At 32.3% G+C, this 17,959-nt stretch overlaps 5 protein-coding genes across 9 annotated transcripts; 2 read left to right on the top strand and 3 right to left on the bottom strand.

Annotated features, from left to right (window-relative positions):
• Nucleotides 1-84: 84 nt before the first annotated feature.
• LOC128887843 (POC1 centriolar protein homolog A) lies at nucleotides 85-2,681 on the top strand. 2 transcript variants are annotated; one of them, XM_054144229.1, is made up of 6 exons: nucleotides 85-635; nucleotides 872-1,223; nucleotides 1,285-1,495; nucleotides 1,587-1,786; nucleotides 1,853-2,131; nucleotides 2,217-2,681. In XM_054144229.1, exons 2-6 carry the CDS (start codon nucleotides 876-878, stop codon nucleotides 2,520-2,522), a joined length of 1,344 nt encoding a protein of 447 aa, XP_054000204.1. In that variant the 5' UTR covers nucleotides 85-635; nucleotides 872-875; the 3' UTR covers nucleotides 2,523-2,681. The 2 variants fall into 2 exon arrangements, with proteins under 2 accessions (XP_054000204.1, XP_054000203.1); XM_054144228.1 differs by having other exon boundaries at nucleotides 827-1,223.
• Nucleotides 2,682-4,841: 2,160 nt separating this feature from the next.
• Nucleotides 4,842-8,401, bottom strand: LOC128887842 (SH2B adapter protein 1). 4 transcript variants are annotated; one of them, XR_008460108.1, is made up of 6 exons: nucleotides 8,037-8,401; nucleotides 6,892-7,769; nucleotides 6,616-6,815; nucleotides 6,197-6,532; nucleotides 6,061-6,110; nucleotides 5,026-5,166 (listed from the first exon to the last, which is right to left on the bottom strand). XR_008460108.1 is itself a non-coding variant. In XM_054144224.1 (5 exons), the coding sequence occupies exons 1-5, from the start codon at nucleotides 8,390-8,392 to the stop codon at nucleotides 5,029-5,031; spliced, it is 1,824 nt and encodes a 607-aa protein (XP_054000199.1). In that variant the 5' UTR covers nucleotides 8,393-8,401; the 3' UTR covers nucleotides 4,842-5,028. The 4 variants fall into 4 exon arrangements, 3 of the variants coding, with proteins under 3 accessions (XP_054000199.1, XP_054000201.1, XP_054000202.1); XM_054144224.1 differs by lacking the exon at nucleotides 6,061-6,110 and having other exon boundaries at nucleotides 4,842-5,166; nucleotides 6,281-6,532; XM_054144226.1 differs by lacking the exon at nucleotides 6,061-6,110 and having other exon boundaries at nucleotides 5,024-5,166.
• A 492-nt stretch (nucleotides 8,402-8,893) lies between these two features.
• Nucleotides 8,894-14,180, top strand: LOC128887845 (DNA fragmentation factor subunit alpha-like). The gene is made up of 4 exons (XM_054144231.1): nucleotides 8,894-9,035; nucleotides 12,339-12,520; nucleotides 12,632-12,944; nucleotides 13,032-14,180. Exons 1-4 carry the CDS (start codon nucleotides 8,941-8,943, stop codon nucleotides 13,150-13,152), a joined length of 711 nt encoding a protein of 236 aa, XP_054000206.1. The 5' UTR covers nucleotides 8,894-8,940; the 3' UTR covers nucleotides 13,153-14,180.
• Nucleotides 9,289-11,318, bottom strand: LOC128887844 (D-beta-hydroxybutyrate dehydrogenase, mitochondrial). The gene is made up of 6 exons (XM_054144230.1): nucleotides 10,747-11,318; nucleotides 10,469-10,552; nucleotides 10,212-10,386; nucleotides 10,011-10,132; nucleotides 9,845-9,949; nucleotides 9,289-9,770 (listed from the first exon to the last, which is right to left on the bottom strand). Exons 1-6 carry the CDS (start codon nucleotides 10,960-10,962, stop codon nucleotides 9,372-9,374), a joined length of 1,101 nt encoding a protein of 366 aa, XP_054000205.1. The 5' UTR covers nucleotides 10,963-11,318; the 3' UTR covers nucleotides 9,289-9,371.
• Nucleotides 14,181-14,685: 505 nt separating the features above from the next.
• On the bottom strand, nucleotides 14,686-15,926 carry LOC128887847 (uncharacterized). The gene is made up of 4 exons (XM_054144235.1): nucleotides 15,701-15,926; nucleotides 15,500-15,578; nucleotides 15,308-15,436; nucleotides 14,686-15,034 (listed from the first exon to the last, which is right to left on the bottom strand). Exons 1-4 carry the CDS (start codon nucleotides 15,770-15,772, stop codon nucleotides 14,808-14,810), a joined length of 507 nt encoding a protein of 168 aa, XP_054000210.1. The 5' UTR covers nucleotides 15,773-15,926; the 3' UTR covers nucleotides 14,686-14,807.
• Between the last annotated feature and the right edge of the window lie 2,033 nt (nucleotides 15,927-17,959).

The following is a 17,959-nucleotide window of genomic DNA, read 5'->3' as shown; positions in this document are numbered from 1 at the left end:
TCTCAAATAAAAGAAGATTGAATAAAGTGCTTGATTAATCGTATTTAGATGCTAGTGCCTACTTTTCGCTTTGTATTTTTATAAAATTAAATATATTATTTGATTATGGTCAAATATATTTCAATTAAGGATGTAGGTAAATAAATTATTTAATCCTTTCAATGCAGAACGTAACAAATGATTTCTATCAATAAGTTCATTGTTTTGGTTCTTTTGTAAGCAACATTCTACTTTGTAACATGAGTTAAATTGATGTTTAAATTGGATGTTGCATCGACGCATTAGAAACTTTAAGAAAGTTAGAAAGCTTTCACTTTGTAAAGAATGCTTTAAAAGAATCATTTGACGTTCGTAACATTGGTTATGGACGTTGGTGTTTTCGCAGATCGTGAAATCAGTTCATCAGTTGACTACCGTAGTCAAATACTGTTTTGAATTATATGAAAACAATTTTAAAACTGTTTAAAACTCAATGGTGCTTCTAATAAAGACACGGTTAACATCAAAGATTATATTGTAATATTTCAAAGAAAACAGTATATACATACAATTTACTGTTCGTATAACAGTCACTCATATCCTCGTAAAAGTAATTATAATAAATTCACAGTAACGATCATTGTAATGAGATAAAGGTAATTAAACAGTTTATATTTTCTTTAAATTTAGATTCATTTACATAAAATCAATTATACTTATATTGTATATATTATCAATGCAATTCCAAAATATACAATAATTCGTGAACTTGCAACACTAATAATTATTATTAGGTTAAGAATATTATATGTATTAAATATGTACATATATTCTGTCTTCAATCTAGGAAAGCATTTCATTGTAAGTTTATTCAACTTATTTGTTATATCAGGACAATGATTGAAACCGCTTGTGATCCTACAATTGAAAGGCATTTTAAAGGCCACGATAATGTTATCACAAGTTTATGCTTTCATCCTGAGACTACTCAGCTTATATCAAGTAGTTTGGATAAGACTATAATATTATGGAATCTTAAGGAGTCTGTAAGGGCTTATAGATTTCTAGGACATAAAGATGCTATTAATGATGTTACCTATGCACCATCAGGGGAAGTTATAGCTAGTGTTTCTAGAGATAGATCTGTCAGAATTTGGGTCCCTAAAGTAACAGGTCAATGTCTAGAATTCAAAGCACATTCAGGGGCTATTAGATCGATAGATTTTAGTCCAGATGGAGAAAAGGTATTAGTATTTAATTTAACATTTGTAAATTATTTAAATTAACGAATACACCAATATACAGATACTTACTGCATCAGACGATAAAAGCATTAAATTATGGATGGTATGTGAAAGAAAATTTTTAATGTCTTTTATAAGCCATACAAGTTGGGTGAGGTGTGCTAGATTTTCTTTGGATGGTAGGTTTATAGTCTCTTGTAGCGATGACAAAACAATAAAATTGTGGGATGTTAATAGTGGACAATGTGTCAGAACTTTTAATGATGTAAAAGGTATAAAGTATGCTTTCATTTACAATTTTATTTTTATTTTCACAAAAGTAACTCGCTAGAATCTGTCACGCGACATAAATACTTTTGTTAGCTTATAACACATACGTGGAATTTCACCCAAGTGGCTCTGTTATCGGATCTGCAAATATGGCTGGTAGTATAAAATTATACGACCTACGTTCTTCTTCTTTGTATCAACATTATGCAACTCATAAAGGTCCTGTTAACATGGTAAAATTTCATCCTAAAGGAAATTTTATGTTAACTGCATCTACTGATTCTACAATGAAGGTAGATATATGGTTGTTATATGTTATATATTTGTCTATATCGAATGTCTTTGAAATTGTGAAATAGGTTTTAGATTTATTAGAGGGTCGTCCAATTTATACGCTTAAGGGACACGCAAATGGTACAAGTGTAACGTCGATAACATTCTCTTCCAATGGAGAGTTTTTTGCTTCTGGCGGAGCAGATCGTCAATTATTAATGTGGAAAACTAATTTTGATAAAGATGATATCGCTCGCAAAATTCCCAGACAATTAGTTTTATCCACTAAAAAAGCTACATCTACCATTAAAGATGAAGAATTACATAAAATTGGTGATATATTCCTAGAAGAGGACGAAGAGGACGTAATTATTATACGATTTTATATATTAATGTTGAACTTTTACACGATTTATTTTAGATATAACTTACAAGCTTTTATTATTTTAGTTGATACATACAAAACTTGATAATATAAATTTACAAAACAATAGAAGTCATTGCAAAGTACCTGAGCTTACAGGTTTGAAAGATAGTATAGAACAGAAAATAATTAATGTAAAAATTCAGAGGCCTAGCGAGAAAAGTTGTGCTACGAATATATCGTATTTATCCAAAGACTCGCCCGATCAACAATTTTCTGTGCATTCAAGTAATGTAGTGGATGCGCTTAACGAACAAGTACAATCATTACGCGATGTTGTCACTGTTTTAGAACAGCGCTTAACAGTATTAGAAGAAGAATTGAGGAAATAAGTAAAATACATTTTACTTATAAAATTGAATGATTATTTTATTTTTGTAATTATGAAATATTTTAAGATGTGACAGAGAGAAAACAAGTTCTTTAATATTTAAGTCATAAAATTTGTATACACAAAGCAGTATTTATTTCAATGATCTTGTTTAATTGGATCTATACTACATCTATTTTTTTACACCTACAAATTGGCATGGTTTCCCAGTTTTCTTAATGACTTGTAATAGCTCCTCGGAAGGAAGCATGGATGTTACAAATACCTTCTTTCTTTCTAAATCAATTTGTACACCAGTAACACCTACGAATTAATTTAAGTAGGATTAAAACATGTACTTATAAGGACCAATATTTTTTAGATACTTTAAATATTTTCAAATATTTTAAATAACTATATATATAAATATATATATATATAATACTATTTAATTGAAATTAAAATATACAATTCTCTTTTGAACTGAAATAAAACGTAAATTTAATTATTAAACTAATGTTGTAAAAATATCATGTCTATATAACAAACAATAATCAGTACCTTCGTTTTTATTAAGTACATTTGTTACAGCATTGGAACATCCCTCACATGTCATTTCTACATTGAATTCGTACACCTTAAATTTATATTATTTAGTAAACATTTTAATTTTACACCATACTCAAAGTTTCATTACCTGAGATGCCATACTGATAACCGTATGTATTCGACGATTTGACGTGGCACTTTGCAACTGTGTATTGTATGACAAGTCTGGAAGAATACTTGCAATTGAACCAGATATAACTCTTATCTAATTTTTTAAAACGATAATACACATTTATTGTTCAACGAGTAATTTTAGATTTAATCGTTTTTGGTCACATATTTACAAAAATGGCTGATATTGTTTTTTCTTAAACATGAACCATGTCTATGAATGGTCGATGTTATAATTAATAGAAGCATTAATCTTTTGCAGTCAAGTAAAAAATGTACATGTGCATGTACATGTACTGTCGCAAAAATGTAATATATTATTATTCAGTACATGCACTACACTTTGCAATTACAGATAGAGAGGTTAAAGGACGGATGTCGTCGTTCATATTGAAATCAAACATTTCCCTAGATATATAAGCTGCTTGTCGATTCGGTTATCAATTCGTAGGCGCAGATGTGCCCCTTTCATGCAGCAACCAATGCTAGCCGGTTGTCGGTACGGTTGCCATCTCGTAGGTACAAGGATGCCCCTAGTATGCGGCAACCCATTGTGGGCTTTTTGTCATCTCGAAGTTGCCGCGTACTCGATTGCACTAGGAGAATAAAATAATACTTGAAAAACTAATTGCAACTGTAATTGTATCAATTACAATTGTCTTTTATTTAAAATCATAATCAAATAATAATTTTGAAATTTATTATAGAAAATATATCGTTATTAATACTTTCTGTATTTCAGTTTTGTTTTGACTACTACAGTTGAGAAAGAACCACTTTAATTATATCCTGTAATGTCTATATTGTTAGCACATTTATATGTATCTTAATTTTGCACGTTCAGTCGTATAGGTTTATAATATTACGAATAATTCTTATACACTAATTTCTATTAATACTTTGGTCACTCAATATATCATGAAATATAGAACCTTAGTGTAGAATAATATAGAATTGTACTTACTGTTTTACTTTTATTTACATTTAGTATTATAGTCAAATTATACTTGTAACAAATCAATCTATTTTTATAAGGGTGTATAACAAGATTAATATTATTTGTAATATCGGGACTAGTTTGATACACTTGAAACTTTCCTTAGAATAAAGTTTAACAGGATTATCGTGTTTATCAACATTGATTTCTAATCATATGTTTTGCAGTTTAGAGGAAAAATGAGAGAATCACACTTGAAAAATTATTTCCTGCAATAAATTTACATATACGAGAAGACTGAGTCGCATGTACATTTACATACATGTTTTTTTTACATTTATCATTGTGTGTAAGTACATACGCTTAAGTGAATTAATTATCATAAGGGATTATTCTTTGTAGTCTTAAAATATTTTTCGAATCGCTTGAAAAAAGACAAATGGCTATGATTTATGAAAACAGGAGCTGGTATATCTGAACATGCATAAAGGAACACCTGTAAAAATTATGTTTCAAATCCTACATATACATTCTGAAATAATTTGTGCATATCACTTTAAAGATTAAATCCATCGAACTATCACATACGAAAACTTACATTGTATTTGCAAAATTTGATAAAAACATTTTAATGAATACATTTCTTGGAAATGTTTCTTGCAAGATTGGAAAAATTGGAAGCAGTCAATTTGAGAAAATATATTATTTATGTAAGTGGAGTAATACACTTTTGAGTAGCCCTTTAGGATAATAGTAATAAGCCCAGCTTAAAGGCTCTGCCTTTTTTTTTAGAATGAGTTAACGGGGAAAGTACTTAATCTAGAGGTCTAACTGGGTTATAGCTGGATGGCAGAGTATTATGAATCCATCGTCAAAGAAAGCTGTAAGTGTTTTGAATAGCTCTACCACTAGATGATGATGAACTTTGTTGTTCCACAATGTTGTTTTGTTGCTCCAGTCTTTCCAGTGATTCTACACGTGTTCTTATAGAACCTCCATATGTGTGCACCTATATTATTAACAAACAGGCGATTATTAATTTAAAATTTCGTCGATTAAAGTAACCGAAATTTTTCTTAAATTTTCTGGATTAAATAATAATAATAAACAATAATGAGTGAGCTGATCTCCTTCCCGATTAATTCGTATTATTTAAACGTTGATGGATGCTTTAATAGGAGAGTAGAAAATGATATTAGAGTTATTAAATAGAGGAAACCAGAAATTTTAAGAATATTTTATTTACAAAAGCGAGCTCCTTGCCCCACGGTCATACTTGTAGAGCACCATTGTTTCTCATAATATCCAAAAAGTTCTTCAATACTAAGAGTTGTCACACATTTGACATGAGGCATGTTATATTTTTAACAACTACTCCTGCCATAATACCAGTTACATATACACAAATATCGATTACATTCTATCAAGTTTCCACATTCGGATTTAAAATTTATGAGTACATACACTTGATGTAAAACTATTCGAAAATAAAAGAGTGGTAAAAATATTAAAAAAATAATTGTTTTCTACAGAATAATAACATTTTGAGTATGCAAAAATTTATATAAATTTATTTGAAAACGAAAATACATGAATTACAGTTTTTTTTTTAGAATAAATTATTAATAAAGAAAGTAAAACATAATATGTATAAAATTATGTTTGAATATAAAAATGCAAAGTATTGTATAATTTCAACCGAATAATTGATGATATTCGAGAATACATCAATACTTATTAAAAGAATAACATATTTGTGTAAAACTGCATCATTTATTAAGTAATTAACATTTAGCGTCATAGATGAATAAAAAGGAAACATTGGCAATATATGAACGGTGTATCAATTATATAAACCAATTCACAATTTAAACAAAAGAAATAATAGTGTTTGAATACTTACAAAATAATCCGAATATGGCACTACATGAACTACTAAGGAACCAATGAAACCTTTGCGGACACACAAATATTAATTTAGCATGTATTTCCAGCCGCACGAAAAATGGGTGCATCACTTTAGTTGGTTATTTACTCACTGTCTGTAGATTAGACTTCAGACTGTGGGTGTTGGCCACTCGCGTTCACTCAAGAGGAGTTAGACTTCCACTGCTGACTCTTACTTCTCTGGGCTCCGGGGCTGCTGGAGGTCTTCTTTCTTGTAACTGTTGTTGGTTTGTTCCCGTTACGTTGTGATGATTTGACCGTGTAGCACGATTTGCCACGACAAACTCTGTCAAGGTTACATCCGCAGTTCCACCGGATTCAAGAGGTATGGCATTTTGACGAAAATGTTCAAGCATATCATATATGGCAGGAAAGCAAAGATGCTGAACTCGACAGTGACCCTGATCATTTAATGTCATGCGTAAATGCTGCAATAAAGGTGAAAAAAATCTGAATTATTTTATAAAATTTTAAGCCAATTTAATATAATTTGACTAAAAAATAATCTTACCTTTGCCCTGCCTTGAAAATTAAAAGTTAATACAAATTCTCCTTTTCTGGTTTCACTTTGACGAACGAGAAATACTCCATGACCATTAGCGGCACTATGCAAAACAAGCTGCGCTGCATCCGACCTAGGTAGAGTTCCATGGAACCATGGATACTCTCTTAAGCTGGTCGATAAATCCATTTCACCGTCGTTAGTAGCCACTGAAACGAAGTTTAGTTCTCTCTAATCTGTAAATTACGTAATTTTACATGCTTCTTATATATAAAATTATCTTACTTTGTTCGATATCTTGCTGCGACGAACATAGCTCCAAATTACTGTTACTTCTTGTACGAAGTCTCGGAGGTATTTCTGGTGGATTACCGGGTGCCTCGTCTCCGTGTTCTTGCATCACCGATCGAGTACCCTTACTCGCAGAATTTGCCCTCAATCGATCTCCGTCGCTTCCAATAGCTAACAAACCATGCCCTATAGAATCTCCTGTAGCATCTGCTCCAGAACTTGGATTCATGGAACTCTGTTGTACTGTGCGCATACAATATTTAATAGTGGCTAGCCACGACCTCATGTCCTTTGAGTCATGAGCTTCTATTACAAATTCCATATTCTGCGTCTTCAATACAAACGTATTTTCATGATCTGGCATCTCCAGAGCAGTTGTTTCTCTAGCTTCGGTTATCGCAGAACAGAATACACCGCTACGCGGTTTCACCGCTTTCGGAGGAGAATAGAATTCTAACATATATCCACCAATCGCTTTTATCAAGGCAAGTCTAGACTTCTCCCATTTCTGCGTACCATCGATATTCTCTCCCATTAAGGAGTTAACAATACCTTCTTTTCTACATTCGACCACAATCTTTGAAAGCTTAGTTTTCGAATGTTTATCCCTACGATGCTCGCTATGAGATAATTCCACCTCGTCGCTTTGTTGTTTATGAAAGAAACCTTTACCCTTTTTAAGTCCTTTAAAAGACAGACGACGGAAGAAGGGTTTGTGAGCAGGCTTCGGAGATATAGCATCTCCATCGTGTTCAAAGTAATCACTGAATTCTTCATGTGATGAAGCACGAATGGGAGCATTATTATTTTGACTTATGACATTGATGTCTCTATCGTTAGCAATGTGCCTTGTGTTGTACAAAGATGGGGACCTGTAAAGGAGAATAAATGGAGTAAGTTATGGAGTTTCGTATACTTTGATCTAGGTCTAATGTTGTATGTACTTCATTCTTCTATGAACAACAACATAAAGCTGGAATGTATTAATTGTAGTTGTATGCGAAAGTTTCAGTCTCGTCTTTAAAGACTGGAGTAAGGTAACAATTTGCAAGAAAACAAAGAAAAAAACTCAAGTATACGTCTAATAAATTTTAGTAAAGAAACTCATGAAGAGGATGTTTATTAGGATTCCAACAGACCTGACTGTGCGACGGAGGTATTCGCTCTCGAAGTGTTCGCAGAAGCTCTCGACGAATTTTCTTAAAAAGTCACGGTGAGAGAGATTGGATCTGGCGCTTTCGGGTAGGTTTAAACTGACATAGGTACAGAAAGCCTTGGCGAAATCAGAAGCTGAAGCGCGGGCGTGTCTCTCACAGAATTCTATCCAACCAGGTGCAGCTTCGGGCGACACGGCAACCGCCGGCGCCGTTGTTGTTGCCGACGTAGCCGTCGTCGTCGCTGTAACCGCTGCTGCCGCTGCCGTCGTCCCCGTTGTTGTTATGGTTGATATTGTGCTTGTTGTCGGTGTCGCCGCGGTTATAGTATAAGAACTCATTACCGGCGTCTACCTCGCGAAGGGGGCTAAAGACCTCCCCCTGCCACTGTACAGCCACCACGAAATCTTTACACAACCGTAAATCTATGTGTGGAGTGCACACAAGCGCATAGACATGCACGCATGTATTGAACTTCGTCTGGTATATACGTTTCAATAAAAATAAGCAACGTAGTAGCGGATATTGCTATTGTTTGGTATTAATTACCGATAGCAGTAATCGAACTCATTCCCTTTTAAGAGAGAACGAACAGGTAATATTTCCTGTATGAATTGACTTTACCCTGTATCGCGTGGTTGAATATTTCGTTGAGAAGAGTAGTTCGACGAGAAAAACAATCGACAATTATTCGTACGAGTTAGAAACGATTAATACATTTTCGCTTTAACCTCTAACGGTGTAGAAAACGAGTCGATGAGTCGACCATATTGTTATTTTCCTCAATTTCATGTAACAAAATCTTTGTTTTGCGGAAATATTTTTACCGACATTGTGAAATACGGAACCGATGAAACCACTAGCGCGATCTGTCTTGCGTTCGTTATAAATGGATTCGAAAAATTATAGTGGAATAATATCAACAAAGATGGCAGTTTCACTTGAAAGTTGTAAACTGGTGAATTGGAAAGCTGATAAATGGAGGTAAAGAAAGTGAATGTTTTATTGTAATTTTTATTTGTAAATAAATGGCTTAGGTGGAATTAATACGTGTTTTTTTTTTGTTTTTTTTACTTTTCTATTGAAAAGTTCTTTCGTACACTATATCACATCTTATTTCGATTGTTACTTTTCTTTGTTGACTAGAATAATTTATAAATAATTGTATGCGTGTAATCCGATACATTGTAATAAATTAAACACAATAGTCTTATTATTTGTAATGATACATAAACTATTATTGTCAATAGGCAGTGTTTATTAAATCCTAGATGACATTATGACATTTTTATTTGTATCTGATCATACTTTCACTTCTGATTAATTTGTATATAATATGTCGTAAACTGGTTTTGGAAGATAATCACTACATAAAGCTTGTATTCTTTCTTTACGCAAAACTGGTGTGTACCTTCTGACTGGAAAGGTTTTTATAACTCCATCCGTTAAAGCTCTTGTCACTGGTGTTAAATCTGCTTCTGGACCTTGAGTATATTTTTCAAGAGCCAACATTTCCTTCTGAAATAACTCTTGGCCATATTCTTTACGAGTCTGAGGATCTAATTGAGTCCACATGTCTCTAGCCTGTTCCAACAATGAACTGTTGTCTTTTAACCATGCATTCCCAGATATGTATTCACCTGTTTCAACAATAACTACATCTACTCCCCATCTTCTCATTTCTAATCTAAGACAGGCTCCCCATGCTTCAACTGCAGCCTATTACAAATATATAAGGTATTTTTTATGTTTGTATTTTTACAAGGTATTGTCAATTTCATAAAATAATTTACCTTTACTGCGCAATAAATGCCTCGAACAGGGCTTGGTATACGAGCTAAGAGACTGCTGACTAATACAACACGACCTTTTGATCTTCTAATTAGAGGTAGAAAAACCTTGGAATAAAAATATTATCAGTTTGTAATATACAGTTACTGTGCCTTAAGTTATGCTTACCTGAGTTAATCGAGCAAGACCAATGAAATTTATGTCTATGCTACGTTTCAATACAGAAGAAGGCACCCATTCGCATTCACCTAAGGTCACCCAAGCTGCAGCATGCACTAATGCCCATAAACCTAATGTAAAATGTATGTAATATAATTTCAGTTATAAATGACATTGAATGTTCAAAAAAAAAAAAATGTAATTTCAAACCTGGTGCACCATCCGGCAAGTTTTCATTTACATAAAGAAAAGTTGAATGAATATCATGTTCGCTGGTAACATCCAATTGTAACACATGTAATCTGCCAGAACCCTCTTGTTTCAATTTTTGCATTGCCTCTTCATTTTCTGCTTTGCTACCAAATCCAGCAAACACTGTAAATCCCTTAACAAATAAATCTTATGTATATAAAAGTACGAATAGATAATATTACATGTTGTAACAGTACATAAAACTTCATTATTACCAATTCATCTAATTGTTTACTCAAAGTATATCCAACTCTGGAATCACATCCTGTAATAAGAACTGCTTTCCCTGCAGCAGTTACCTGTACCATTTACATCTGTATGTACTAACATTATAAAAATATTTATTTGTACCAGCATGTTATTTGCATTGGGGTTAAGTTAAAGTTAAAGTTTATTTTTACTCTAAGATATGTTATAGGGTTTTCAAGCTTTTCTCCAAGCAAATATTAGGCATACAGATTGACAAAAAAATTGATTCAAGTAAATAACATACCTTTAGATTGTGGTAGAATAACGTAGACCCTATGGATATGACCAATAACAACAGGAATAGAACAAAACTAGATGTTTGCGATATACCCAAAGTATTTAATACAGTTGCTAGGATGACTGCAATTGCATGCGAGAATGCAATTGGAAGGAGACATCTTTCTGCTAATTCCCATGTCTGACTGTCATCTGGTTCTTTATATCCACTTGGCAAAGGCATTTCTGGTGCAGCTTTATTAATATTTTATACAAATTTGATCGATTCCATTCAAACTAGACTTGTGGCTCGGCTAAGAGCCCCAACTGGGCTAACTCTGAGCTAACTTTAAACTTAAAACAGTATCTAGTCTCGTCGATCTAAATTTAACTGCAGTGCTGTGGCTTAAGTTCAGAGATCCTAGTAAAATTGTATGTCTTATCTCAGGAGTATAGGTGAATCATCCTAAAGTTTTTTCAAATCTTTATTAAACTACAATTATACTCATACAATTATTATTGTAAAAATGCATGTACACATTGCATGTGTTAAAGTACATAAATGGCAAGAAAATGAGTCTTGTATACGAAAAAAATATTATTTCATTTATGATATGTTAATATTAAATTATTTAAAGTGAAGAAAATAAGTGTTATTTATAAACAAGCTTTAGGAAGAAAGAGTAAAGCCCTGGCATAAAGGTAGTTGAATACTCCATGCCTCTTTTCCTATAAAAATGTATTATAACATTCATGTCTGTTCCAAAAGAATTATTTTTCATTTCCTTTTTGATATACAATTATAAATAAAATCCATTCAAAATTATAGTTTGTTAATTCTAACATTCTATACAAATGTAATAAGAAGTAATAATATGCGGTGTAAAAATAAATGAACGGGGGATCAATTTATTTTTACTCGTGTTTTATCATCGGATTAACATCGAGGTCATTATCGTTGAGTAACGTAAACAATTCGTCTGGCGGTAATAAAAAGATGATACTGGAGTGGGGTAAGTTATTGATTTCTGTGTGGGTGCCATGTTGGGAGGGAATACCATAGTGGGTGTCTCTTGGTCGTACCATACGCAGTAGTCTACAGAGAATATAAATAGGAGGGGTAGTTGCACCATTGACCCAGTGTTGAGTTGACATACGGTCAGTTCACTCACTCGGGCGTAACTCGTCTAAGCCTTTCAAGTTTTTTATTCGTATATTGTGACTTGTTAAAAATTGTAGTAAAATCCCTTTAAGAACCAACGATCCAATGCAATCCAAAACACTGCCCTTTCTTACTTACGTCCCAACCACACAACTTTATACCCGAATCATCGACGTCTACCTAGTGTTTTAAGTATTGTTGCAAACGTTTTTCTAACGTAATTTAAATAAAGATTGTCAGTGTCGAGTTGACGACGTGTTTCGTGTTGCGATTTTGATCGAGGATAACAGTAAGCATCGTTAAATCAATGTGCGACGATAATCAGGTCTCAGTGCAGTCGATTCTTGTCCAGAAAGTAAACATTTGATGACATAAATTTCACACGGTTGATCGAATCATTGAAGTCTAGACTTTTCACGAGGATTTTTTCAAATTGTGTTTTCATTTACAATTTGAAGCAATATGTCAGAAACAGCGGGAATATCGCAAGGATTGGGCAATCCTTACAAAATTGTCGATCACGCCAGAGAAAAACGAAAGGGGATTACTGCTTCATCTCTGAAAGAATTGACTAGCATCGCACGAAGTCGGCTGTCTTTGCCTTTGGATGCTGAACTTACGATTGTTTTAGAGCAAGACGGTAAAGTAACATTTTTTAACTAATGAAATAGATGTTCTTTCGTTTTAATGAATTGCCTTTTTACAGTAATGTGCGAGTAACTTAATCTATAACGTGGAATTTTTCTAATAGGCACCGAAGTAGACGACGAAGATTATTTTGCAACATTAGAAAGGAACACTAATTTAATGGTGCTACACGGAGATCAAAAATGGGTGGCAGCGGGAAGTAGTAAAGCTGCTTCTCGTTACATTGTTGTAGATGATGTAGATAACATAGAAGGTGGATCAAGGGGAGATGAAATCAGAAGGCGTCGGCCACCAATAGAACCATTGGTTTCGTCGTTGCATGGAGATCCATCGCATATATCGTTACTTAGTGGTAACGATTTAGAATTACTCAGTGATATGGATCCAGATAGCTTAGCCGATATAGTGCCTGACAGGTACACAGTTAAATTTAAAAGTTACAAGAGAATTCTTGCTAGCTTAGAATAATGAAACATATATTAATGTTTTATGAATTATTTCAGAATTTTCCTGGAACAATTAAAAGAAGCCTCAGGTAGATTTCTGGCTGAGAAGCGACAAGCACAGGAGTCGATGGCTCTTCTTCAGATGTATGCAAGTGGTGGAGAGATGGAGCGAGCGTAGGCCATGTGGGGGGTGGGCGCCCTCACATTGGCTAATATGTATCGAGTTCGACGTCGCATATTTTATAAAGGTCGCCAACTACAACAAACTTTAATCCTTTTCTGGAATTGAGCCCATTACATTTATAGCGCAACGATCTATCGCGCCATCTATTACCATCATACTATTCATGAAAATTGAATGTTTCCATTGTCAGTGAAAATCTGGAAATTCTTCTATGCAGAATTTGAAAAGATCCAATGGTGAAGAAACACGTACAGGAACTGATAAGTTCCCATTTTTGACAGATGGTCAAAAATCATTTCTGAAGTATTGCAAGTATTTACTAAATATGTGAACACAGAAATTTATTAGCAAAAGAGAACCGCATTGAAAGTTGATGCTTGTCCATATTATAAGTTAATACTATAACGATATGTAGTTTTATTTTTTTGTTAATAGTCAGTTATTTTTTAGTATTTTTAATTTTGTGCAAATCGATGGCACGAGTACGCTTTAGCGTTATTCCTTTTCGTAGAAAGTGGCATAAGGAATTGCTTTCCTGCAAAATGAGATTCCAAATACAATTATTGCGTACATGCAATTTAGCCGTTGAATAATCTGAGTGTACTACATAAACAAAAAACTATATAGAAATATCATGTCAAAGAAAACATTCCGTCACGATGTTGTCATATCAGTATTAGCAAAAAGACGACACATTTGGTTTATGAACTTTTGTATGTAGATATATTATACCAAGTTTTAGTTCAACGAAGATCGATGAAATGTTTAAGACTGAATTTATAGAGAAAGAATGCATCCCCATTATGATCACCAATTCATTGTACACTAAATTTAGCGTTGTAATAGGAAAAAAAAACAATATCAGCCTTTGATACCAAAGTTATGCATTTGATAAAAAAAAAAAGCTGCAGAGGAAGAAGAAAATGCGCCAGTGTTTCTGTAAAGATTACGCATATGCATACAAATGTTGCATTAAAGTATTTGTATAATTGTATCTGTACTCGTTATAGATAGAAGCCAACTTAATATTCTAAAATATTAACCTAACCTTTAACATCTCTGCAATGATATTTACTTTGGATTTTAAATGCAGCAAGTTCAACGCTAATGTTTATTCTTTGCAGAAACACTCTTAACAGAATATCGTGACATTCTTTGATATATACCTTAACATCTGTATATTACAAAATAACATTTACATTTATTGTCATTTGGATATTTAAAATGCAACGATCAGTATATGTATACTTGATAATTAGTAGCAACCAAGCTGCGTCAGTAATCATATATTCGTTCTGTATGTAATTTCTAATGGTCTTTCTTTACGACGCATTAAAACGAGTAATATTTTACTGTAATTTTAAGACGTGCTAGGAAACAGTCGATACATTTAATAGAACTGCCAATTAAAGAGAACAACTAATGCTCAATAATATCCTACCCATTAAATCCTTTAAAAATAGTTCGTTTTTTTACTGATTTTTTTTTTATTTTAATCGATACTGGTATTTAATATATTGACACTGATTCTGTATTATTATTACAGTTATTATTATAATCGAAATATTACGTCCATAACATATTCTAACAAGTATCTTATACATATACATACATATTATCTTATACATATACTTATGTATATACATAAATTATGTTTTAATGGAATGTAGAAAGTTGGCATCTACGAGCTGATGCAAGATGCTTGAAGCATCCTTTGTTCGATTACCGGCGCTGCGTAAGTGACAGACAGCCTCTTGAAGAATAAGTTCACTTCTTAGCAGTTGGCGATTAATGCTTGATAATTCTTGAACGGCAGTACCAATCGTTTCCTCGGTCATTTGCATGAGATCTTTGTCCAATGTTTCGTTGCATTCATCTGTTCAAATATTACTTGCTCGGGCATATTAAGTGGTTTATAAAAAATATATGTAAAATACTCAAAATGCAGAATGCTTCTAAATAATTACAGTTTTAGGTGAGATTAAAACTACCTGAATCTGGTAGAAATCGACATTATTCAGATAATTATGTTATTACATATTTTTCTGTGTCAGAATTAATAGATGATACTCTAGCAATAGCTATGCGTATTGTACTACTACAGAATTAATAAAATGATGTTAATAAAAATAAGAATATTTTTACTTACGTAACTTTTTATGCAACAAACTGTTGTACTTTATGGAATATTTCTTAGACTTTGGTATTTTGATATCAGCGTAAGGCATACAAGCCATAGCATCGACTGCTCCACTGATACTGCTCAAACTTGTTCCATCTATCAAAGATGAAATTAAATTGGAAAGAAATTGTAATTATATAATAAAATGTTCAATCTTACCATCATCAGATTCTGGAGCCTCACCAGAAATGATAGTGCCACAGTGATTGGGACTCCGCACAGAAGGAAATCCTATACCCTGTGTGAATAATAATTTGTCTGCAAGATTTGTTTGTAATTCTAGTGTGTATTATAAATGATGAGATAAGTAGGAAGGTGTGAAGAATTTGATAAATTTGTTTTATGATAGAAGTGACATACAGTGGTAATGTTCGTATTGTCATCATCAGATTCTGGAGCTTCTCCAGAAACAACAACAGCCTTCAAATCCATATTAAGAATGTAATTTTGAAATTCTGGAAGTGACAGTTAGCTCAATAAAAGACAACAAGCCCAATAAAGTCAATTAATATTTTGCATTGTATACATTTCTTTCGTTCGCTAATAAGCTGAAAACGTAAATAAAACCACGTGACTGTGGGTCTGGCAGAGTGGGGACTCCCCCCGCTCCCCGTCAATGCTTTCGAAACAGTGACGCCATCAGTGGGAAAACGTCCAAGTTTGTAGTAATGTTAGTTCTATTCTTGACGCTAGATGGCGCCATCTAGCGTGAAAAGTGGGAACTAACGTTACTACCAACTTGGACGTTTTCCCACTGATGGTGCCACTGTTTCGAAAGCATTGGCGGGGAGCGGGGGGAGTCCCCACTCTGCCATGTTTTTGTAGCCATTTCATTCAATTATGATAGATAGCACTTGATATGATAATACTAATTACTCAATAGTTTTTAGTAATGTTATGATTTGGTTCTTCAGGTATACTTGAAAAGAATGTTAAAAAAATACGAGGTAATTTACAATTTAATAAGTATTTTAATGCAATAATATAATAATAATAATTATTATAATAATTAATAATATCAACTAATAATGTTATTAAATATTTTATACATGTACATAGTAATTATAATAATTCGTGTTTTACCATTAGGGAATTATTAGTGTTTAAAAGTAGCAAAGATTTTATGTAAACAGGTAAGTCTTTTTTGCACTATCAGTCCTTTGTTACAAAGAGTAGTAGATTTTTTTATTCCAACTGTGTGTTTTAAGTGGAGATGTAACAAAACAGCATTGGTATTAATTAAACAGCAATAGAATATTTCTTACAGTATGTTGTTTGTATGTACGATTATAAATATTTATCTTCTTACAAATATTATTTGTGAGAGTATCTTATATTGGCTATTGTTCTTCTTATCTATGCATATTGATAATTTTCAAGTTACCAGGCATGTTCAGGATTTCATAAGTAATATATATAGAAATTTTTGTTTCATTTACTTATGCTTCTATTTATATGTTTCATTATACTTGAAAAAAGGAACTTTTTTTGTTCACTTAGGCAAGTACAGCACCAAGAGGCAAATAATAAATTTGAGAGCAAATGCCGTTTGTAGAAAATATGTATCAGGATGAATACAAAAATTCAGTATTTCATGCAGTAATTACATTTCTGATGGTATTTATTACTTGTAATTATTCAAATTTATTAAATTTCATTAGACTATTTTATATTCTACAGTTTCATAAAATTTCATATAACAATAAAATATTGTTATTGATTGTACCTGCAGCATAAACATTGACTTTAAAAAGTTCATAATCAACTGTTTTTGTACAGATTAAAATTCCTCAAGTTTAATAATTTCATCAGTAGTGGATTTTTTCTTGAGGCTTACGTTTAGAATTTAGAGAAAACATATTTGTTTCAAGAAAAAGTAAAATAATTTCAAAATTAAAAATCTATTGATAGCAAATTAAAATACCATTATTTTTTTAATCTTTCACGATTGTCTTAGTTGCAATACAAGTTGGTTTGAAATGGTCTTCACACATGCTCTTGTTTAATTTTCACCAAGTAATATGTCTACAATTTTTATTTATGCAATTTTTAACTTTTTTCAAAGATTATATTTAAACGAAATTAAAGTTAGAAAGACTGGAAGAAACAGGAATTAAATGAAGAAGTATTAAATAGAACAATAAAAATAGTAACTAATACACTATATTAATATGTTGCAGAATATCAATACAAAATTGTAATTGTAAGATTCATTATTAGTTACTCTGAATAATTTGGAAACCAATCGACATTTGCCGCCTCTGGATTTAATATCCTGAACATTTGGTCACTGAATATAAGAAAGTATGTAAGATAAACGCACTAGAAGCGTATTAATAATACTGCGTCGAAAATTGTTACTTTGCAGTGTTTACGAACAAAGCAATATTTTTACAAAAAGAAAAAGTAAAGCTTAAACTTTATATAGTACTAATATAACGTGCTTTGCATTCTTTTTTTGTTCACGTCGACACATTTCGCGGTTATGTTCTCTGTATAAATGCAATTTATGTTTCGCGATTATCGAACCATTATAATGACAACACAGTTGGTTCCAAATACACGATGTATCATAGTAAATCACAAAATGTATATTTTTTTTTTAAGTGAACAACTAAA

This window comes from Hylaeus anthracinus, unplaced genomic scaffold (genome assembly GCF_026225885.1).
Source record: "Hylaeus anthracinus isolate JK02 unplaced genomic scaffold, UHH_iyHylAnth1.0_haploid 11989, whole genome shotgun sequence".
In the NCBI taxonomy this organism is placed as follows: Eukaryota; Metazoa; Arthropoda; class Insecta; order Hymenoptera; family Colletidae; genus Hylaeus; species Hylaeus anthracinus.
Note: the sequence above shows the minus strand (reverse complement) of the source record. Positions and strands in the feature narration are given on the sequence as shown.